At 43.1% G+C, this 24,699-nt stretch overlaps 1 protein-coding gene across 11 annotated transcripts in view; it reads left to right on the top strand.

Moving 5' to 3' along the window:
• Nucleotides 1-24,699, top strand: part of grid2ipb (glutamate receptor, ionotropic, delta 2 (Grid2) interacting protein, b) — a 45,993-nt gene that overhangs the window by 14,783 nt on the left and 6,511 nt on the right. For 6 of the 11 annotated variants that reach the window (XM_026179038.1, XM_026179037.1, XM_026179039.1 and 3 more), the window contains 12 exons: nt 10,555-10,836; nt 13,674-13,759; nt 15,314-15,383; nt 18,179-18,331; nt 18,464-18,619; nt 19,051-19,202; nt 19,407-19,541; nt 20,583-20,668; nt 20,930-21,053; nt 21,538-21,839; nt 22,657-22,701; nt 23,731-24,474. In XM_026179038.1, coding sequence (XP_026034823.1) covers nt 10,555-10,836; nt 13,674-13,759; nt 15,314-15,383; nt 18,179-18,331; nt 18,464-18,619; nt 19,051-19,202; nt 19,407-19,541; nt 20,583-20,668; nt 20,930-21,053; nt 21,538-21,839; nt 22,657-22,701; nt 23,731-24,474 — 2,335 coding nt within the window. Of the gene's footprint in view, nt 1-28; nt 795-5,648; nt 10,135-10,263; nt 10,837-13,673; nt 13,760-15,313; nt 15,384-18,178; nt 18,332-18,463; nt 18,620-19,050; nt 19,203-19,406; nt 19,542-20,582; nt 20,669-20,929; nt 21,054-21,537; nt 21,840-22,656; nt 22,702-23,730; nt 24,475-24,699 lie in introns of those variants that run through there. The other 5 variants (XM_026179035.1, XM_026179042.1, XM_026179041.1 and 2 more) reach the window with 4 other exon arrangements.

Below are 24,699 nucleotides of genomic sequence, written 5' to 3' on the forward strand. Positions count from 1 at the left end.
AAAAAAATTAAAATAAAATCTGGAGCTACATCCAGCAGGTTTTTTTTTCTTTTTTGAAGATGCGTGGAGGTGGCTTTCTACCAGACAGAATTGTGCCAGGTAACCAAATGTGAACAACTCTTTAGTTATGGGCTGTCTGTGTGCCAAAATAAATCCCCAGACAGTGTGTCCACAGATTCCTCTCCATCCACAAGTCCAGCCAATTGAAGCTTTTATTCTGTTACTACGCTGGCTTCCTTCCTCCAGTACTACTACACCACTTTCAACTCTCTTTCGTGATATTAATATACCGTAAGAAGGGTTTCCATTTGTATGAGGTCACTGCTGAGATAGGCAACAAGATTTTTAGTGCCTTCAATTAGGCATGAATAATCCAAAGCTGAGAGTTGGTATTTGTGCAATGAGGGACACTCCTATCTGCTACAAGGACCGATACCAGCATTAATAGCATCTCTCTGTGGACTTCCATCCTTGCCCGTCTCCCAGCTCTCTTACCTCACTCTCCCTCTCTCTTAAGGGGTGTTTGTGTTTAGCACTGATAGATTGTCCTCTCATTATACCGCTCAGACTGTTTCCCTGCTTTCTCTGTGCGGTGACCATTTTTTTCTTGACACTTGGTGAAGACGGCCTCCTGGCCGCACCGAGGTCCCAGAAGACCTTTTATCCCCCACAGAGGAGCAGCTCAGGAGCAGTGCACGAGCCCAGTATTCTGCTCACTGCTGCTTTTAGACTTGTGCAGACGTTTAGCTGATTATTGAGCTATGGCTGACAGCTAAAGCAATGAACTGCCTGGGGTGAGTATATCCTCCTCTCATTGCTGATATTCTCCAGTGTTGTGTGAAATGTGGCTTCTTTGTGTGTTTTTGCAGACGTTGTGAATTTTTATCACCTCCCATCTGCTGGTGGCTGTGCAGGTGTAATAATGTGAGAGCTTGAGTGGATGTTTAATGCAGTCCTTAAAGTATAGGACAGGCTGCTGCTGCAGCTGCTGCTGATGTTTGATAGATTTTAAATTCATTATCCCCCTGATTTCGGGGATAACAAAGCTCATTTGGACCATTGGCAGTTTATTCATATAGTTTGATGTAATGCAGTCTCACTTGGGTTGATAAAAACTGTTTGTGGTTAACAACACAGTTAACAATGCAACGCTTTCGTGTCTGTGTATGAAGTGACTGGGTGTTCTTAGGATCACTAAGTCTCTGCTTTTAAGGTGTACTCTCTTTTCACATGTGGGTGTGGAGAGGGTGTGGTTCAGTTAATGTCTGTGTGCTAGAATTGGACCATCGTTTTGACTCTGAGATTATGTAAATAATCAGTTGAAAATATTTATTATGTTGTTTATTATTTTTTTAACGGCTAAATGTATAAATCAGTCAAAAAATCTCTCATTTGTTGCCATTCAGACATTAAAAACAATTATCCAGATGTGGTCGCAGGCAGTAGTCTGCCTCATCATGCTGCACACTGAGCACAAATCTTGCTTTGTTAGTGGTGCTGATAATGATGGTGTTTAGTTCTGACTGCAGGAATCAGAGGCTGGAGCTTGTTTCTAACGATTCCCGAGCTACTGCTGCACTGTACTCTGTACATGAAAAAAAAAAAAAAAGCTCCTCACAGGAGCCTTGTACAGCGTCTTCAATGAAGTGAACACAAAGTACAAAGTGGGTACAGTCAAGAGTGGAACAAGTTGCCTCCTTCTATTAGTGTAAACCTTGTTCCAAATGATTAAGCACTTGCAGAATGTGTTTGTTCCTCCAGAACAGTCTGCCGGAGAAGATCGATACTCAATAAATATGTTATAGTATGAAAATAGCTGCGGGACAAAACAAAATGCAGATGGCATTTGATTATTTGGAGAGATCCAGGTGATCGTAATGAACAGATGTCTGTTATATTTTTTTATGACAGAATGTTCTTCAGTTTAGAGAAAGCTTTTCTCGCTAAATGAACTTCTTTGATATCACTTCAACCACCATCCAGCTGAGGATGACAGTTGCCTTCCAAGCAAGCAGCTGCCTCAGGGTATACTGTCTGACCTTTAGATTTTCCGAGTGTGATTGCTTCACAGATTCTCCACAGGTTAAAAAGGAATGATGGTGGTCTTTCAAGTCTCTTTAACATAGTACCCGAGTCTTTGGTGTCTCTGTGGTCTTCTGTAGCAGGGCGATGGTTCAGTATCATGCAGGAAGTCCTCTGAAAGGCACCAAAGAAAGAGTTTTCTTTGCATGAAAGAAATAATCAGTTAAGAACTGCATACATTGCAGATGGCCTTTATAAGACCCCCGAGGCCCCTGACAGGGCCAGCCTTGTTAATCACGGCAAACCCAGATCATCAATGAACAAGTGTCACGCATTTTTCTGAACCACGTTGTGTATCACGATAGCATTTCTGTGCGACTAGAACAGTGAGTATTAGTCTTCATGCATTTCTGAGCCTTGTCCTTTATGCACAGCTTGCAGGCTCTGGGGGATTCTGCAGTATTTTTAAATACGGCCTTTTTTCTAGCAGCCTTTTTGTGTGTTTTTTTTTTTGCCTCGTGGAAATTATAAGTTAAATTAAGTTTCTGATCCTTTTACAACATTTATTTTCTGTGCTCTGAATCATCACTCACTTTTTTATGTTCAGACTATCCAGTCAGTTTGATGGCAAACACACTATCTGGATAGCGGACATATGCTACCACGAACCTGCTGAATTAGTGCGTTAGCGCCGTCACCTCGAGCGTGAGAGGATATTAAAGCGCGATTTCTGCTCAGGAACAGCCTCGCAGAGGTGCTAGAGTGATTGTCCAAGATAGACTCTTTGTTTTTATAAGATGACAAAGACTAAGTTTACTTCCTAATGTCCTAATTTGTTCCTTATTCAATATATTTCTACATTCCTAAATGTAATGAGTTCCTACCATGTGATTGGCTGATTGGGTATTTATTTATAAGCAGCTGAACAGGCATACCTAATAAAGTGGCTGGTGAGTGTATATCCCTTGTAAATAATTTATGTTATATTAATTATCTGGAATTGCTATTTCTTTCATCACTGTGGTCATAGTTTGATTGCAACACTTTAATTTTAAACTGCAGTGTTTTTAATGATCTGCCCTCAAAAGGTCAGAAGGGCAGATGCTCTGCTAACTTTAACAGATCACATCATCTGCCCATCTTACTTATCCAACCTATATGTATTTAGGCTTTGCACCAAACTTCCTTCTCTGCATCAGAGTCACATCTGGACACTCAAAATGAAATGAGGTCTTTGTAGTTTTCTGCTTGTCATTCCTCCCTTCTGAGAAATCTGTCCCTTCCTCCCAGCTTGCTTCCTCCTCCACAACCCTCCTTCAGATAATTATAGATCTCCGTTCTTTATAAATGAGGTCAAATCAGAGCGCTCATTTAGTTTCCAAGAGTTGACGCGGAAAACTTCTTTTGATTATGTTGTTGTTGTTTGCAACAGATAGCTGTGTTTATATGGTGGGTAAACAGCTGCATATATATAAAAAGATGCTAATAGCCACAGCTACACACCAACAGAGATTAGCCTTGCGTAGACAGGTACCACATCTCTGTGTGAGAGATGGGAGGGCATAATAGTGCTGTGATGTGAATAAATGGCAAATAGCAGGCGGGCACAGAGAGCAGAGAAGGGCTGTGTGGGCTGCTACACCTACGGCACTAAGAGAACATTTATTTATATCTAGGGAGTCTGCTTATTGTAGCCAGTAGTCTGTGCTCAGGCAACACTGTCTCAGGCTGCAGATACATCCACACCTCAGCCTGATCAAAGTCTGCAGAGACAGTGACAGCGGGCTAAGAATATGTGTCCTATATCTTTAACTGAGCAGATTTGTTTCAAAGAGACGGTACACACCAGCGCTTAAAAGCTTCTCTAAAACAAGAGATAGGAAAAAACCTCAAAGAAGATTTAACAAATGGTGTAGGATGGCAGGTCGCTTAAAGTTGCAGCATGTGGATTTTTAAGCCTTTAAAAATAATGTTGCTAAACCTGGAGCCTGGCTGATGATTAAGACATTTTTGGAAGCACGATTGTGCAGTTTTCTGCAAATGGCAGGTTATATTAGAGGGGAAAAAGTAATATTTCTGAAAAGTCATATTTATTTAAACTTCTTTGGTGAGACTATTTCTGTGAATATTTTGCCCTGTACCTCAAAACACCCAGAAAACATTGATCTTGCGCATCTGCAGCTGTTTAATTTCCCACTTTGCTGTGATGATGGGGGAGTGTACTCTCAGGCATGCCTGTGGACTTTGACATCACTTTTGGGTGTGGTTTCAGATGGGTGCAAAATTACACCTGTAAACTATGTTGTTTAGCAATGTTGGAAAAACCTCAAAGCTTATACAGTAGAGCTTAGGTAATCCTGACTTTTATGGTTCACATACTCTAAACCTTGTATTTCACATTTCCCATAATGCAGCTTGTTAGCGTTTTAACGATTTAGCGAATTAGTATCCATCCATCCACTTTTTTTAACCTAGACTGGAGCTTGTGTCAACTGTCATTGGGCGAGATTCAGGGCAGTCCGTTACAAAGAGGGGTAACAAAGAGACGAATAAGTCATTCACACTCGCAGTCACACCTATAGTCAATTTAAAACTCCCAGTTAGCTTGTTAACATGCATCCACACAGGCACAGTGACAACATGATATCATCGCCATGACACAGTCAGTGTCATTTTCTCCACAGCATCAGCTATCAGCTGACCAAAGACCAAAGAGCTTATAGGAAGGAGCTGACACTTAAAATTTCACATATGTCGCTGTCAGAAGTACAATATTTGTTTTGCTGATTTCATCTGATCACTCTATTCTTATGTGTTCTGTGACACCCTTGAAATCGGGAAAAAAAAAATTTTTTTCCAATTCAATTCAGTTTTTTTTATGTGGTGCTAAATGACAACAACAGTCGCTTCAAGGTGCTTAATATTGTGAGGTAAAGACTGCACAAAAACTCCAACAGTCAGACTGTGAGCAAGCACTTGGTGACAGTGGGAAGTAAAAAGTCCCTTCTTACAGGAAGAAACCTCCAGTTTAAATGGGAGTTGTGGTTCGATTTTCCCGGGAAATTTTGCAAGGTAACCACTGGACCAAGTTGGAAATGTCTGAATTCTTTATGCATTTGTACAGAAGCGTCTAGAAAAAAGATGCTAATTGTTTGAATTACCAAGGCCCCACACGGCCTGCCCACTTAGTTTAAAACAGTTGTATCTTGGTGTGTATTTTTGTGCAAAAATCTTGACAAATTCCTTCAGATCATTAATACTGGATGTACGGAGAGAGGAACGCTGAATGTCTATACCAAGGGTAGGCAACTCCAGGCCTCGAGTGCCAGTGTCCTGCAGGTTTTAGATCTCACTCTGGGTCAACACACCTGAATCAAATGATTAGTTCATTATCAGGCCTCTGGGGAACTTCAAGAGATGTTGAGGAGGTAATTTAACAATTTGAACCTGCTGTGTTGGTTCAAGCACACACCTAAAACCTGCAGGACACCGGCATTTGAGGCCTGGAGTTGCCTACCCCTGGGTACACCCATCTGTAAAACATGGTGGAGGCTGTGTCATGGTTTGGGGCTGCATTTCAGCCAGTATTGTTGGAGCTCATGTTAAAATTGATGGAATTATGAATGCAAAAAAATGCCTTCAGATCATGCAATGCAATCTGAAAGGTGTCTGGAAACAGCTTCATTTTTCAGCATGACTACTACGACTACTGTCTATCACCCCTGCCAGGGTAAGGGCAGCCAAAGATAGATCTCCAGAGATTTCTGTCCTGAGCCATTCTTTCTAGTTGGCTCCATCTTTTTTACTTCTGCCTCGAGGTCTCATCTCCAGGTGTTTCTTGGGCAGCCTCTCTTTCGCCTTGAGGGTTCCACCTGAGAGCCTGCCTAGAGATGTTGGTTGGCGGATGGAGTAGAGCGTGCCCTTCCCAGCACCATCTTTGACAATGACAGTGCTCCCAGAAAACACTACCAATGCAGTAAAACCGTACCTGGATAGAAAAACACGCAGCGGAAGAGCATCAGTCATGGATTGACCTCCTCAGAGCCTGTACCTGAGCATTAATGAAGCAGTGTGGGATCATCTTGACATAGAGAAGAGATCAGAAAGCAGCAAACATCCAAAAAGTCCTTCAAGAGGCCTGGAAAATTACTCCTGAAGACTACTTAAATAGTTATTTTACCTTTAGTATAAGATTGTGTACTCCCTGTGCATGCTGGCAAAACAGCTGTGACAGGTTGGGGCACAAACACCACACCTATAGCTGCAGTGGGACGTTGGCAGTAGATGCTTTTGGTGTTGTTATTTGTGACCTTGGAAGATTGTGGCGTCTCCTGCTGGAGGCGGCTGCTGTCATTAAAGACTGCCGCTGAAATGTGCCTGATGGGTTTATACTGGTTGTCAACATCAGCTGCTGTTCTGTAGTTATTACAGTGTCAAATACCACCACTGGCCAGAAGGACAATGGTTCAGGCTCTAATGACATCATTGTTATCTCTACAGGCCTGTTTCTACAGCTTATAAAGAGTGAAAATGTTTTGGGCAGGTTTTTCAAAAACAAGCTCTTCATTAGTTGACAAGTTGTTAACAGCAGCTGTGACCGGTAGGTTCTGGATGTGAGTGAGTCTTCATTATTTGCCTCACTTACAAGTACAGAACAGGGCTGAAGGTGCTGCATATTTTCCTGAATACCTCCTAATAAAGCACTTCAGCAGCCATGGATAATTAAATGCACGCTGGCGAAAAGTCACATCTGCTGTGAAGTTGCTTCTCTCTCTGTCCAACGAGTGTCCTAATTGCTTTATTTAGCTGTCAGAATTGTTGCTGCAGCTTAATTAGCTCCGCGTGGACATGAACAGTGGTAGCTGTTGTTCCTCCCTCCTTTCTGTTTGCGCGTTCGTGGTTAATTGCTTGACTGGTGCTGTTTTTCACCGACCCCGCGCCCTGTCTGCTAATGACTGATTCATCTGATCAGCAGATAAGCGGCAGCAGACAGTCAGAGCACAACAGGCTGGTGTAGGTGGGAATCAAAATGGTTGTTTGTGCAAATATGTGTCCGGCCTCAGCTCACTGATCCAACAATCATCAAATGTTAACTTCAAATGTTTTTGGTGCTCTTTGAATTTTCTACACATCCTTCACATGTGGTCCTTGAGAAGGAAAGAGAAAGCGTAGTGTTAATAGACTTTATACAGCATGCATTGTTTTCAGGATGTGTAGGCTGCTGCCTTCTTGTGGCAGTATGTGCTTGTGCTAATAAATTCTCAGAGGTGGCGTGATTTCTTTTGGGGTTTTTTCCAGTTCTCACCGCTCATGAGCTGGTTTGGTGTACTGAAAGGAGTAGCTCCACAGTGTCGTGGTTTACACACTCACCTAACAAATGATAGATTCCTGCCAGTGGTGGGAGACAAAAGTCCCCTGGGAGTTGCATAAGGAAGGGCATCAGCTTAAAACAATCTGCCAAATCAAAAAGGCAGAGCCTATCTGCTGTGACAACCTGAAAGTAGCCTTAGCATACTTATAGAATTAGATCTCCTCGAATTCATGTGGGGATAAATAACTATCTATATAGACAAACAGTCAGACTCTATACAAGGACTTTGAGGGATCCCTAAATTCATCTACTAAAAAAAGCTACCCCACTCCCTACATTTCAGTTTTCTGCCCCTCGTAAAGAAAAAGCTGAAGGAACTTTTGTGCTCACAGCTACAAACGTATGTATCTGTGATGACCACCATATTAAGAATACCCAATCTAACTGACATAGGTGTGAATGATTGTGTGTCTCTGCGTTAGCCCTGTGACAGACTGGCGATCTGCCCAGGGTGTACCCCACCTCTCACCCTAAATGTATGAGCATGTAATTATCTATTAATGAAAAAAAAAAAAGGAAATGAATAGAAAATCCACTTTAAACGAGTGGACGGTGCTATGCGAGCTGTTTCTCCCACTGTGTTCAGTATGTAATCTAAGCTCAACTGCTATTATAAGGTAGAAATGATCGGAATAACCACATAAACATGGGAGGGGGGTTCCTGTTACTCCAGTTTTCTTGGATACTTTGTTTACTTTGTATACCTAATATTAGGATAATTGACTTTTCCAACTGTTTTTTATTTTGGAGCTATGCATATCATAAAACCTGATGTTAGATCATCTACATTTAAGAAATATAGTTCCAGAAAGTGTGTGTGCATGTATGTGTGTGTGGGTGGCTGTCTTGTCTCCTGGCAGCAGTTCTAATCTTTTGAATGAATAGTTGTTTTCTGGTGTGTGTGTGTGTGTGTGTGTGTGTGTGTGTGTGTGTTTGCTGGTGAGTGGGGACTTGTTTTGTTTTGTCTCTTAGTCACTGCTATTGTTTGCAGCACTCCATAAGAAACAGCATGTACAGTTCACTCTTATCCCCCTCTTTGATATTTAGTTTGTTCCCAGTCTGCTCAGAAAGACGAGCAAGAGAACATCTACATGTTTTCGGTACCAGCGAAAAGTATCTGTAACGCTACGTAGCAAAAATTGTCAAATTCTTACAAACTTGTAAAAAGAAAAAAGAAAAAAAAGAACACAAACCCCCAAAGAAACACCTGAATGATTCAGGTGAGACTTCTGAGAATGTGATGTGGTTACATGAGAACAAAATTGACTTGGTTTGTATCAATCCACTCATTGTGTTTGGAGTGAAGAGAAGGGTGAATGTGACCCAAAGAACAGCATCCCTACTGTCATGGTGGTGGAAGCTTTGTGCTCTGAGGATGTTTTTCTGCCAAAGCTACACGATGACTGTATCGCTCAATTGGAAAGATGGACAAATCTTGGACAAGAATCTCCTTCACTCAGCCGGGGCCCGACAAACGCATCATGGGCAGGTCCAGTAGGACACTGATCCAAAGCATATGCCAAGACAACAAAGGAGTCCCTCGAGAAGAAGAAGCACATCATAGTCTCGAGGTGAAGTAGCATTAAGAATTTGGAGAAGATCAGGAAAGAGGAGATCTGAAAACTTAGCTCAAACCTAGCAATAGCTATAAGAAATATCTAAAAGCTGTGCTTGCTAAGGATGGTTACTCCACCAAGTAACAAATGTGATCAAATACTTATACCTCATTAAATGCACATTAATTCATAAGTGTTACACAATGTTTATTTCTATTATTGTGTGTGGATAACGTAGCTTTCGATATCGGTCGTCATAGATCATAACCCTAGAGAAAGGCAAAACCTAACTCTTTGGGGGGAGAAAAACAGATGTATAGTTTTAGATTATTAGATTATTTTCTTTGTTCTGGGAGAATAATACCATTAAATCTCAATTCTGAATGGCTAGGATTAGGGCTAGGGTTATGTAAAAAACATTCCATTGTTAGATACATCGTTTGTAAGCGGTTAAAATAATGAATTCATCCCCTCTGGATTGTTGCAATGTGTCTTATTGTTTTTACAGCATAAACCAGATAAATGCTCCCACTCTCGATGCCAGCTGCATGTCCCACCCCTCCATCTGACAAGCCAGCACGGCTACTGTTTGAAACCCTTCAGCACCCCAGCAACCAACTGTAGGCTCCACAGGGGATAGTTACTCATCACTCATGAGTGATGACGACTAACCCTACCAATGTTCAGCTGCTATAACATATCAGTCACTGTGACTGCTTATGTTTAAAATGTTATATTACAAGCATAACATTTCAAGTGTTTGACTTTTCTCAAAGTAAGACTTCAGGAAAATAACTTTTATCGATGTCATAGCTGTATATTGATATTTAAATGAAAACAGTAGGTGTTTAGTAGGAAATCACATTGGATTACAAAATAAAAAAACATTGTGATTTCATACAGTTTAACTCAGTATTTCACTGTAATTGATGCCCCTGCTCCTATTTTATCCCAGTGCGTTACACTTTGCGTTTCCTTGTCAGGGCCTAGGTGGATGAAATGACAGCTTCCTGCCTCAGTTGTAGGTGATGTGTAGACGGAAGTGTAGGAAAGACCGAGAATCAGTTGCTGTATGGAGAGAGAGAGAGAGAGGAGAAATCCCTTGCTCACTCACTCCCACACCTTTTTCTCATGCTGTATTCTGGCTCTGGTACCCCTGCTGCAGCAGTAAGACTCCAGCAAGCAGTGAGTGACGCCACGATTTCTTCACCGTCTATTTCCTCAGAGAAAGATTGCATCAAATTCAACTTCTTTTCTTTTTCAGTCAGGGGAAAGACTCTCCATTCAGTCAAAACCTTTTCATCTTTTCTTCAGATCTGAGACATGAAGATGGAAGCCTGTTGAGCCGAATCTGTGCCGACTAGGACTGTGAACATTTTCTCAGTAGAGTTTGAAGTATATCATAACTTTTAATCTCTTCCAACACTGGCTGTCATCGCTCTCAGAGTCGTGATTGTGGAATTTGTGTCTTTAAAATGGATCGAGGTGGATCTGTGATGTAGATCCATCCTCTACCCATCTCTTTGCTTTTTGTAGAGGAACTCTTATGGAAAAACAGTTAACACCAACCAATTTGTTTTCCTCATATGCTGCCATGTTGGCCAGAATCTTCATTCCCAAGAAGCACCGGCAGCGCTTCGACGACACCGTCTCCCAGAACGTGATCAACCGACTCTGCCGCAGCAAGAGCATCAGCGAGCCGCATGGCAGAATCCGTCGCAGTCGGAGCGAGGATCACTCCGACCGCCACCGCGGGTCCAAACGGGCCAGCTCAGTGCCAAGGGATGGAGGAGAACCCGGAGGGAGGGGCGAAGCAGAGAGAGACAGGGGCTTAAGGAAGTCCGTCTCAGGGATACCCGTGCATCCCCCCATTGGACCCAATCAGAGGTAAGCACACATATCAAACACAGCAGGTTTCACGAGTCCTTTCGCTCTGTTTTAAGTGTTGTTAACTGTTAATTCATAATTCAAGAGCCGAGAAGTCCCTTTTAAAAATTATAGCAGAATCCAGGGACTGCTTTATCTGTTAACGTGTGCTAAAACTCCTCTTCCTCAGAGTTTTATAAAGCTGCACTTAGAGCAAGTCTGTGCATGCACGAAGATGTTCACACACAGCTGCGTATTTGTTTCATTTAACAAAACATCACATTGTAACCATCTTCTACCATCTTCTTGGTTGTTTCTTGGCAACCATCCTACATGGGGTAGACCCCCCCCCCCCTAACCATTTGACACTTTTCCTCCACCCACTAACACACTTGATTACACGACTGTCCAGTTAATAACACCACAGTGGACATGGTGCAGCACAGGACTGTGGCAGTAAATCTCTGTAGTGAGCTAACTAATAAAATCCTGGGGTCTTTGAGTATTCAGCAACAGGAGGTCTTAAAAAACATGTGGCCCTTTATGACAAATGTGATCATACAGGCCGGACACAATGCAGCAGGAAGTGAGCTGATTGTGTTAAAGGGGCATCATGTGTCAGTAAGAAGTCGCGCTGCATTGCTGGTGCCTTCCATGCACTGAATAAACCCAAAAGACTGTTGTGTAACACTGTTGTGTCTCCACAGTAACTGGAAATATGCATAGAGCAGTGAGAGAGAGCGAGAGACCGAGCTAGAGGTGGGAACAGAGAGATAGATATAGATATCAACAGAAAAAGAGACGAACAGAAGTAAGGAGTAAACAGATGTAGAGATGGAGATCGATGGCAATGAGAATAGAGAGATGGGGAATACAGGTAAACGGAGTGATAAAGAGTGATATGAGGTGATGATATAGATGCAGTCTATATATCTATATCTAGACGAAATAATATAGACAGAAGGAAATAAATATAGATAAAACATATAGGAACGAGAGAATTCAAGAGACTGCATAACTGAAAACTGAAAATCTGCATAAATTAAAGTGAGCCTCTGAATCCAAGAGATTATTTAGGTTTCCTGACATCATCAGGACAATGTCCCCCAGTTTTCCCCATTTCCAGTTATCTGGCAATACTAAGGAGTTGTCAAAAAAAACCCTTCAAAAACACTAGATTTTGGATGTGGATCTAGATAGACTGTGAAAGTTAGTTGCTTCTAAGTTGCGCCAAACTGTCCATAACTTCATTAGTAATCCTGCCAGACAAACAAACCGACCACAAAAGCTGATTGGCAGAGGTGAAGAAACAGTGACAGACAGATGGCTGAAGGCAGGGAGATAGAAATAGACCGAGAAACATGGTGACATTTCGGTAGGGAGATGGAGAAAGGGATCGATAGACCAGTGGGATACAGGTGGAGAGAGATGTCGACATAACATTTCGGGTAAATCCACCCCCAGATGTATTGTTGTACAAAATGTTCTACTGACTATTGATACACAAAATCAAGCACTATAGTGTGGTAGCTGTCTGCATAGTGTGTGTACAATGTGACGGTTGTTGATGTACCAGCAGACTGACTGATACCTTTTCAGAGTGCATTCAGCTGAGGTCATGTGAAATTATACATAAGTGTATGAAGCTCTGCTGGTGTAGCCCGGAGGGAATGAGGAGAGGCCTCAAGCAGCCTGATAGTCACAGACACTTAGTTTGTCAAGTGTGCTCAGAGCTGATGCTTCTTTTTTTCTATTCAGCCCTCAAACACACACACAAATCCACATTCAGCACCCAGTGTGCCTTTCTGCATTTAGCTTGGCTTACATAAGAGCGTATAACCACGGCTATCAAAGAATAGGTTTGTCTCTTTTCTCTTGTTGTCTTTTTTGCCTTCCTCCTGTTTATATACCAAAGCAGCGTTGCCTTTAGTTATCTCCATGGCAACGCTCCACGGATAGACTGAACGAGCCTCATCTTTGATACACCGGGAGGTTTTCCGACGCATATTCTTCCGACTGGGGTGAATGAGAGAGAGGAGCCCCGCATTCAGCAAAATGTCAAAGCTATTCTGAACATGTCCCAAATTTTTTTTATTAAAGCCGGAAACAAAAAACAATGTCTGGCATTCAAGCAGGACTGATTTGGGTTACGTTAGAAAAATGTCAGCTTGGATCGAGGCAAACAGAGGGTCACGTCTGTGCTTGTTCAGACTCCCACTTACAGGAAGTGACAAAAGCAAAAACGAAGCGCAGGCAGGATTGTAAACAACAGCGAGTGAGTGCTCACTCCAGGGACAGCTGGGCTTCCCATTCATTCATTCACAGCCATCAATGCTGTTAAATGACGTCACGAGCAACACTGAGAACTCGCTCGTCCGATTTTGTTTGACTGATCACTTTTACAAATTCCACACATTTTCCACTTCCAGCTTTTTCTTCCTTTGTTTGCGTTTTAGACTGTTCAGATTTTGGCTAAATGGGTGATGAGGGAATCAAAAAAGCCCAAAAAATAAATTACAGGTTTTGGTTACTGCTCAAATTGAAAGTTTTTAAGTCGGTTAAAGGTGCTGCTTTTGGAGGATGGATTGACGCAAACACAAGAAATTCGAAAATGTGATTCAGCAGAGAGCGTCGGCTGAAAGTGTTCAGAACAAAGGAAAAATGCTTTGGACATAAATGCCATGAATGCGCTCTGCTTCATGTAGAGTTTGTGTCACCCTCTTTGAAAGTTGAAGGCCAGTAGACAGGCACAAAGCTTTTCGTTGTTAGAAACATTTAGTCACGAAGGTTTTTCAGAGAGCTCTAAATCCGAATGAATGAACTGCTCATCTCACTTCTTGCCTGCATCCCTTCCTCAGGATCGTCCGTGTCTACAGGGGGAAGAAGAACTTTGGCTTCACGCTGCGGGGTCACGCTCCCGTCTGCATCGACTCCGTCATCCCAGGTACCGCTTCTATAATGAAACCAAGTACAGTGCAGTCCTGACTGACGCCTCCTCTCTTTGTGTGGCGGCTTTTCACTCGTGCGCCGTTCTGCGTTGTGGGCGGTGAGGGGGGCAGATGTATTTTACGCGGGTGAGGCTGTTGTGGTGCCAGCCGCTCGGGGCCGAAGGTGATCAGGAGGCGTTTGTGTGTGTGTGAGAGACTGTGAGTGTTGTCGGAAGTGGACTTATCTGACTCACTAGTGAAATGCTAACAGGCTGTGCTGTGCGGCAGCAGGTACACCTGTGGTCAGTCAGTGCCGCACAGATGTACTTTATATTCTGTTTATTGCTCTTCCTGTGCAGTTTAACTGGTCATAGGGTGGAGGAGTAAATCCTTTGTACATCAAGTCATACTGCAAATATATTAGTGTCATATACTTACAATGAAGGGCACTCAAATGCTTCTGGGACTGAGGACAAGACAAAACAGCTTGCTGTGGTAATCATCTCTTCTAGAGCTTACTTACCAACAGGTTTCATCGTTAATATTTAAGCCATGCAGAAAACGTCATCTTAGAGCTGTCAGCTTGGGGTTTTGTGGGCAGTTAAATGCCTGATAGCAATCTAGCCAGCCTAGCTGTTGATCTCCTTGTCTAACTCTGGCCAAACATGCAATTAGGCTGATTTCCCATTTGTTCTTTTTCTTATTGTCGACTATTTCTACAAGCAGCCGTGGTTTAATATGTTTTTCCTTTATAGACTTGCATCAACATATAGGGTGACTATAAGGCTGAACGACTCTCACAGGTGGTTTTTGCTTGTTTTATTAAAGCTAGCTTTTAAATCTAATTTCCACTTAGAGCTTATGTGAAATATTCATAATTACTTTCTTAAGTTTCCCGCAGTAAAAGGTTATTTAATTCACAGTTATTGCTTTTTGAAGCAAAACTAGCAGACAAGGAGGCTGTGAAGCTACTGCTGAGGGAATTTGCCAGGTTCCTTGGTGAGGAAGGCGGTGTGCGTGTGCGTTGTGTGTGTGTTTGACGATGACGGCACTGCTCCCGCCCACCATCATCCCCCACCAACATGTGCTGAAACAGCCAGAGCGGACTGACTCAGTGGGCCCTTGTGGAGGTGGGTGGCATAGTTCTCATCGTGATCTGACCACAGATTCTTTGCCGATAGCCCGGAAGCCACAACCCCGTTTCCCCATTAAGACTTTACTGCATCCAAAAGAACAAGAAAAAAAAACAAATGACATGACAGCTCCTCATCCACAGTGTGCTGACAGATGAGGAGGCGATGGGTACAGTGCAGTCAGAACTTATTCTGCCAGGGATTGTTTTGACAGCACTGTTTCCTTACGTAATAAGATTTAGCATGGAGCTCATCTTGTTTGTTGATGGGCTTTGTTGGATCTCATACACAGATTGACAGCATCACATTAGTCACCATCTCTCCCCCCGTTGTGCCCGTCTGTTCTGTGCACCTCGTTAGCTGGAAGGATTGGTTTCAGGGGTTTTTTTCAGTCTCTGATTGATGTTTGATTTTCTGCCATCTTTGTCGACCTCTCAGATAGTCCTGCCGAGGAATGTGGACTGAAAACAGGCGACCGTATCCTCTTTCTCAACGGACTGGACATGAGGTTTGTCTTTAATGGAAATTATTGTTAGCAGCAGTAGTAGTTTGTAGTATTTTGCCTTTCCCTGCTGCCCGAGTTCTTGACCTTACACAGTATATTTAGACATCAGCACTTGTCTTTCTCCAGCAGAAGCCATCTGCTGCCATTTATTCTGCCTCAGTTTGAAAAACAGCTCTCACTGAGCCAGATAATCCATCACAAACACATAACCCTTCTGATTTTTTTCTGACGTAGATTCTCCTCGATATTTTCACAAGCACATGACGCTCATAGTTTCTGTGCTGAATTTTATGAGATTTTCATCATAGAAACAGTTTGTGGACTGTGTCTTCAGCTGTGCACTGCAAGACCATAGGTTTTAGTAACTGTTCATCACTACCCAAACAAATCTCACATTAAATAGACAGTTTTTTTGGCACACAATTTAAAGTCTAGTTATCAGACTCTTTACTTTGATGCAAATCAACATATGTATATCAAAGAAAACACAGAAAGCCCTAGACATGCTTGAGTGCTGTCTGTAAGAGAACAGTGTTTATTGCTTTCAGCTGTTCACAGGATTTCTTCCTCTGATTTACCTGGAGTTTCATAAAACGATCTAAAGCAGCAGGATCCATATGAGTATCCCCACTCTGAGGGAGTTGCCTGCATTTTTACATATTGCACAGCAGCACTAACTTTATTGATCAGTCAACACAAGATAAGACGAGTCAAGACCTTACAGGAAATCTTTCATTTCTACAACTCACAGCACGAATGATGGTGTTACTGTTAAATTTGTTACACAGTGACCGTTTTCAGGCTAAATTCTGGCATTAAGTTCAATGTCAGGACGTACAGCAGTGTTTTCGTTAGAGTCATTATTTAGTTCAGGGATGTGTACCATAACTATATCTGTTACTATCTATCGCCTGTTATCTTTATATATGAGCAGAATTTTTAGTGTTTTGAAAAACCCACAAAGATAGCATTTTTTTTACACCAGCACGTTTTATCAGCCCTCAGCAAAAGCCTTGAGTCAGTCCTCATTCTTTATATTTTGCTGCCAATGAGCCAGACTTTCTTTGTGGTCTTGGGGACTTTTTTCATGTTGAACCACTTAACACGGACCTATGAGTCATTCAAGCATTAAAAAAAAACATCTAACTGAAGGGATGAATCAGTGTTGTGTCTACACTAAGCAAAGAATCCATTTTAAATTGTATCTTTAGATATTTTGTTACTAGCAGCCTGTTACAAAAACACATAATGTCCAATCAGAAGGGTTCTCAGTGGAAAGATAAGATAAGATAATAAGAAAGGTGGCTGTCAAGAAGCCATTCTCAAGGAAGGGAAACAGGGAGAAAATGCAGAAGTATACCAAATTAGACAAGAACTGGTCTGAAAAGCAGTGGTAACAGGTCTGAGTGATGAAATTTGACAGGTCTGGATCAGATTTTGGCCAGTATGTAGAGAACGTCAGAAGCAAGATGCTGGAGTGAATGTCTGTAGCCATCTGTAAAACACAGTGGAGACTGTCATGTTTACAGCTGCAGTAGGGGATCTAATAATGAGCACCGAAAAGTAAAGTCGGATTTTATTAAAAACGTGGTTATACCAAATATTGACTTTAAAGCTAATTAAAACTGTGCAAACAAAATGATGTACCTATTCGCATTTTCTAAGCAAAATATGATAATATGACTGGTGGTTCAAGACTTTTGCACAGTACTCAGCTCTTTTTTATTGGATATTTGACAATCAGATCTCCACATTTTCAAGTAATTACATCTCCAGGAAAAATGGGTTCTTACAGCCCATCCTGAGGGGTATGTGAATGAAGCGCTCCTTCACATACCTTGACACGTGTGCAGGTGCCCTATGCGCGCATGGGCTGATGAACGTGATCACAGCCTTTATGTAAACTGAACTTTCCTCGTGGGAGTCACTGTAGTTCTTCTATAGACTTGACAACTTCTTGACCTTCTCCTTCTCGTGAGTGAGTGTGGGAGTGCACATAAGAAATCTGAATTTGAACTGTACATGTGCGAGCTCAGCAAATACACTATACCAAGCAATACATCAGACAGTATTTCCATGTGAGGAAACAGCACTACTTATCCTGTCACCCTGATAACCATGTGAAAGAAGAGTCACAGCGCATCTCCCAGGCTGCTTGATGTACTCATTTGATTGGCAATGTATAATTTCGCTGCTCTCCCTGATAACATGCTGCTGCAGCCGTAGGAGGTGATCAGGAAAACAGTGGGAGGTGCTCGCCAGCAAGAAGGAGGAAAAGAAAGTACAAGAGATTTGGACGTTACAGTCTAGTGTTTACAAAGCGTCTGCAACAATGTGGAAAATGATATATTTGTTATAATGATGGAAACAATTATTTTTGCAGTCCTCATACCTTTAAGGTAAAAAAACAACAACGTGTATTTGTTAAAACTTTGCAGTACGTGATTACCAGGGCTTATATTTGGATTCATAGTGTCTGTGTACATCACATAAAGAACAAGATGCTCTCACATATTGTACCAAAATATAGAAGTAAGTGTGGGAAGCTTCTCGTGGCTTGCAAGGTGTCTTAGAGCAGCAGCAGTGTTTCTGGGCAGACTGAAACAAAATATTTTTTATTATATAATCCTGTTAAATGTAGTTTTTATGTATGTCTGCTTACATAATTTTTCAATTTCAATACTTATCTTAGTATTACATAATAACACAGTGATTCTGCTGGTTTGTGCACATTGCTTCAGTCCTTCTATTATACAGCTAACAGCCATCGTCTCTCCTTTTTGTTCCCCTTGCTTTAGGAACTGCTCCCATGAGAAGGTGGTGTCTATGCTGCAGGGCAGCGGGGCAGTGCCCACTCTCGTGGTGGAGGAGGGTCCATCTGACTTTTCTTCAGACCAAACAGATGCAGATGAATCCTCTAGTCTGGCCCCCACCACATTGCCACGCTCTAGGTTAGCACACCAAAAATCTGACACTAGACCTAGCCTGTAGCAGTGTATTAGTTTTGAATGAAGGAGAAGGATTAGTTCAGTAAGTAGGAATGGAAAAATTAATGTTTGGTTTCCTCCATACATGCTGTCCAGGTCTCCTGGTCTCAGTTCTCTGCAGTGGGTTGCAGAGATTCTTCCACCGAGCATCAAAGTCCACGGGCGGACTTTCAGCCAGCAGCTGGAGCACCTGCTGACCATCCAGGAGAGATACAGTGTCTGCAAAGCTTTAGAGACATTCTTCCAGCACAGGTCAGTGAGCGAAGGGACAGGGAGCAGAGGGTTACAGGGTTACAGAGGAATCTGTTAGCAAAAGAAGACATGGATTATTGAGCAAATGAAGGGTTAGCAGCTGAAGCAGGAAGTTACAGCTTAAGTTAGGTTCTGATACAGGATGATGAATTAGCTCAGCACATGATGCAAACATGTGAGGCAGCAGGATTAAAATACCACTGTTATTCAACTCTATATGCATACAGCGTACACCCAACAACATAAATCATACCATAAGTGACATCTTTGTTATCCTCCCACCCTTTTCATTGCTCTCTCCCAGCGTCTCTTTTTCAGCTTTACATGGTACAAAGAATATAAAATAAACCCTTGCACTGAATGATAGTCAGCCATGAGCAGGAATTATATAAAGAAGACAGTGAGTGGATATGGAGCACGTGTGTTTGCAGGAACGTGGACACCCTGATCGTGGACGTGTTTCCAGTGTTGGACACTCCAGCCAAGCAGCTGATCTGGAAGTTCATCTACCAGCTGCTGACCTACGATGAACAGGAGCGCTGCCAGGGCAAGCTGTCTCGTTTCCTTGGCTACAAGAGCAACGGTGAGGCATGAAACGAATGAGAAGTTGAATTGGATTTTTATCATGATGTACTATCGATGTTTATCGTGCTTTTTATATAAATAGCAAAGTAGAGCCAATCTGACCCTGTGTGTGTGTGTGTGTGTGTGTGTGTGTGTGTGTGTGTGTGTGTGTGTGTGTGTGTGTGTGTGTGTGTGTGTGTGTGTGTGTGTGTGTGTTTTGCAGCATTATTAGAGCCTGACAACGGTCCAGAGCACCACCGGCGCAGCAGCTCCATGCGGGTGACGGGGTCGTCGTACCGCAACAACGTCCGAGAGAGGAGCTCCGATGACTGCATCATCGGGACTCACCTAGGAATGGGTACGCTTATGCACGGCAACGTCCCAGCGGGATAAACATGTTCAATGAGAGCCTGTTGTCCTTTAGCACAAAATCATTATAATTCCAGAAATTGTTCAGCTGGGTTTGATACAAAGGTTTTAAAAAGCCTTCGAGCTCCTTCCTGCAACACATCTGCTACAATATAACCACTTTAAGCAATTTATCTTGTCGTCGGGCAACCTTTCTTTGATGTAAAAGCTTTAATAAGCCACTGTAGGCTACAGCGCAAAGACAGCTGGAAGACAAAGTTAGCAATTAAAGGTAGAGCCGGTGAACATTTAGCTGATGAAGATGAAGATTTTTTTCCCTCGGGAGGCAAAAAAAGAGAGACTTGAGTGGGAACGTTGCTTCGTCACTGCTGGATGAACTGAAATGGTGTCGTAACAAGGTTGTTTGCCCCAGGTGACCAACACAGAATGTTAATGCCACTTTAATGAAATCTGTAAAGCAAGAGGGATTTAAATGGGGTTGTTATTGCTAATAAGCTGTGTGCTTATTTAAATCTGTGTTCCCATCGTTATAACACAACTCATACAAGAGAAATCGACGATGAGACAGTAAATGGGGATTCCTGATGAAGTTACTGTACTATTCACCCGCCGCTACCTAAATTCCCATTGATCCAGGTCTTATCAGAGATAAGTAATGAGGCTTTATTTGCAGTGGCCAAGTCCCAGGTGGGAATGTGTGTAAGTGTTTGAGCTCACATAGGACTGCTACTAACAAAAAGAAAAAAAGTCATCACCAGGTCATACATTACATCCATTTCTCAGCATCCGTTTGCTTTTAAAAACTTCCCCAACCTCTCAGTTTGAAACAGTGTTTATTTCCTGGCTGTTTCAGGCTTCAGGTACTTTACTTTTCCCCAGTTTTCCATTACCATTGCTAACCCCCGTTGCGGGACCTGAGCTTTTTTTGCTCCTTCTGCGCTGTTCTGCTCTGCTTCATCCGCTCTCCTCCCAGGCTGGAGGTGGATGGTGGATGAACACGTATCACTGTTCATGCTTTATTGTGCTTTAGGAATTCATATCGATGAATCCGGGAGCCCGGAGGAGAGGCAGTCAGGAGATGGAACCTCCTTCCCCGAGTCCCCTGACCTCAATCATGTAGGTATACCCGCAGCTTTCCCGCGCCTAGCTCCTCAGCGACTGGCATTTACGGAACGCTAGCTATGATCTCTGTGCTCTCTGGTCTCACTTGATTTGAAGGTTTGCTGATCATTACTATTACTTTGATAATTGGTCAGATGTGAGTCTGCAGCTTAACCGAAAAAAAAAAAATATTAAAACACTAATAAGCAGCAGACCTTCAAAGAAAATGTGCCCAGCAATAATGTGCTAATGAGATGATCATGCCTTCATCTGTAGATGACAGGTGTGTATACGGAGCTGGAGAACGTGTACGCAGGAAAGAGTGTGCCTCCACTGCAGTGCGGCTCCTCACCAGAGCCCGAGAGCCCTCTCTCTCCCCTCACACTCCCCACCCTCACAGGTATTCTGGGTCCCTAAAAACTCACCGCATCCACACGCTTTCAGATACATGCTTTCATCTTGCTGTTTTAAGCCACCAGGGTCCCATATTTGCATAATGAACAGATAAAATGACATGCAAAGTGATAGAAGCCGATCAGTTTTGGGCCTTGGTGGCACGTGACTGATGCCATGTTTACATCATGATGAGATTTGGGGGGTTGTGGTGGACGATGTGTCCTTATAGGTGGCAAACAAGCAGAATTGCTGCTAAGTGATGCTATTTTTTTGCCAGTCTGATGTGAACATGGCATGGCAACCACTCAAACACACAAGCTTTCAGTTTATTTTTTTATTTATTTTGCAATGGTTACCTCTCAGAAGAAATAATCCTCCTGGTGACTACATGGTCTAGAATGTCAGATATTTACTAAGAGGAAAGATCCTCACGTCAAGGTGGCCTAAATATAAATCGAGGCCATCGTTTTTAATGTGCGTCTCTACAGGTAATCGTAAATCTGGCCTGTCCCTGTCTTGGAAGGAGCCTCTTCCCACTCCCGTGTATGAAATCCACCATCAAAGCAGCATAGACTCCAACCCTTATGTCAGTCTGGAGAGCCCCCCGGCCTCCCCTCATCACTCAGACAGCGGCCACAACGTGCTGACCCACCGCAAAAAACTGTTCACCTTCTCCCGGCCGCCACGCAGCCGAGACACAGACAAGTTCCTGGACTCCCTGAGCGAGCAGCTGGGCCACCGGGTCACTCTGGTGGATGACTTCGTGCCCGGGGAGAACGACTACGAGGAGGTGAGGAAGAAAAACAGGCGTTATTGTTTCTTAAGACGTGATTTTCAGTTATTCCACCGCTGAGCTGCCAGCTGTGAGAGGCAGAACTATGCTACAAGTGTTTTACCTTTATTTGGAGCAGGAGCAGAAAAAGTGGAACGCTCTCATTGTTGAGCCCTGACCCCTAGCCCACAGTGGATTTTAAACCAGACTTGTCTAACAATTTATGGACCTAACCTTAAGAGTGAGTGACTTACTATTCAGCCTACAGCAGCCTATGCAGAAGGAGCTAGCTTCTGTAATGTTTACATTCTACAAGTATAAAATCTCCATTGATTAAACCTTCAGACTCTTGTAGGTGCTGGTTCAGTGAGAGGAATAACTGGAAGCCGTGCCTGCAATTAACGTGCGTCATGCATCACAGGATTATTATTATTGTCTATATTTCACATTTAAAGCTGCTACATTCATTACTTTTAAATTACAAGTGAGTTTAAATTTCAATGCAGAGTGCGAGTAATGCTGTAATAAAAGCTAATGCTGGTCATACTTTCACTTTCACTGCCACAATATTGATTGGGCCAGACGGGAAAATGTCATCCTGTCTGACTCAGTTGCACAGAATGTGCGCCGCTGCGGCGTGGAAGCTGTTAGACCACCGTGATCTCGATTTATATATTTAGCATGATAAGGAGAAAATCTGTTGTTTGTGCATTTGCTCCTTAATAAACAGTAAGCAAGTTGAACATTTAGAGAAGTATTAACGTTGTAGTGTTGCATGTTTACATTAGAGCACCTCTAATGTACGCTACAATGAACACTTGTGTCACACGAACAGATATATCAAGGTGGTTGTCATGGTTTCAGAAGAAGAGTTGTGCCTGTAAGTAAAACGATACTCAGTTATATCATAGTTTTATCTACATGTTTCTGTTTAGTAATCTGTATTTAGAATAAGTACTGGGATTTTTATAGCATTGTCACGGTTCTTTTCCATTCACATTATGTTATATTATAATATATTGTATTGTTATTTTCATAGTTTTTATATAGAGGTTTGGAGATATTTAAGTGCATGGGTTTTAAATTCTGTAGATCAGCACTTTGATTTGATGTTATTTTGTAGATATTTTCTATTCTAAAAGTCAAAAAGAGAGAAAAAAAAAAGCAGAATTTCTGAACTTGCTATGAAGTGTGATAAATATATTTTGGGATTACACCTGTAAATTAAAATCTCCTTTTTAAACAAGCAAACTTGAATTTGGCTAGTCACCCCTTCAAGATTGCATCTTCGTGCACCTCTGCATTGATTTTAGTGAACTAGTTAACTTTAACTTTATTTCTGGGGAAAAGATAGAGTTGTAGGGAGCCAGATCTGCATGGAGCTGAAGTAGAAGTTTGTGTGAACAGTCTGACCTTCCTGAGCAAGCTTGGACTTTATGTACTGAAAACTGCTTTTTGGTTCGCTGGTGGTAGCCGGACACCCACCTCTCACCAGCACAGATGGTTCAGGACATTAAAGCTGGGTCAGTCTGACACAGATGTCGGCTTTTAGCCAACGTTTGTGGTCTAGATAGAAATCACAGATGAATGGGACGTAAAAAGCAGCACTATTAGAAGTAGTCCAGAGGTGCACAAAGACAAAACCTTTCTTTAAAATAAATTGTCAGAGTTCCAAAACATTCTGATCGCACCCCGTGTCGCTTTTTCTGTTCAAATATAAACAGGCAGTGGAGTAAGTTTCAGTACAACATTTCAAGCAAACGTCAAAGCCGTAATGAACCTAATAATAACCTAATCAGCTTGAATAGACTGGATTTTAAAACGTAGAAGCTGTTTATTAGCCGTTTACTAGACTATGTGGAGGTGAAGGTGGTTCTCGGGGCTGATGGTGCACTCCTCCTCCCTCCAGATGAGCTTCCAGGAGGACCAGGAAATCGGCTTCATGCCCCGGCAGCTCAGCAGCGGCAGTGAGGATCACAGCAGCAGCGACGAGGCCTCCTCTCCCTGCTACTCCTCTGGATCCGAACCGATCCCACCACCTCCCACCCAAAGCCCCCCGCCTCCTCCGCCCTTGCAGGCTCTCATACCCCCTCCCATTCCGTTTACCGACCCTCTCCCACCAGTGCGCTTCTCACCCGAGCACGTGCCCCGCAGCCGGATGCCCTTCCAACCGCACCACCCCATCATCCCTCCTCCTCCACCCCCTCCGAGGACCATCCTGTCCAGCCGCTCTCCCCTACACAAAAAGCACCCGAGCAGAGACGAAAATGAGAAGACTCTCCAGCGCTTCCAACCCACCACCCGCCTCGGCCACACAACCCTGACCTCCACCAAAACCTTGCGCTCCCGCCCCACCTACCTCCCACGACAGTTCAGCCAGCCTCAGCCTATCCGCCAGCCCTCCCCGCAGCCCTCCCCGCAGCTGCTGAGGCCGAGCCAGCTCGTCCTGCAGAGGCACCACCAGCTCCACCACCAACACAGCTACCAGGGCCCACTGCCGCCGTCCCTCCAGGAGCACAGCCCATCCCAATGTCAAAGCCAGGGCCACGCGGGCTCCTCGCTGCTCTCGCAGCCTCCAACCTCTCACTCCACCCTCCCCAGTCACATGAAGACCTTGGAAACCACAAGGCAGGAACACCACACCTCCAAACAGGTAACATCTGCACTTTGTGGTTTGTTTGTTTTTTGTCTTGTTACTTGAAGTACAAATAAGACATCAGCACACAGAAATAGAAAATGAAAACACAAAGAGGTTCACTCCATCAGTGCTGCAACCAACAGAGGTGCAAACTAGCACTTAAACACTCTGGTGCTAATCAAGATTCTGCATCATTTGCCCCATTTTAACCTTTTAACATCGCTCATGTTTGCCAGCAGC

Source organism: Astatotilapia calliptera, chromosome 8, assembly GCF_900246225.1.
Source record: "Astatotilapia calliptera chromosome 8, fAstCal1.2, whole genome shotgun sequence".
In the NCBI taxonomy this organism is placed as follows: Eukaryota; Metazoa; Chordata; class Actinopteri; order Cichliformes; family Cichlidae; genus Astatotilapia; species Astatotilapia calliptera.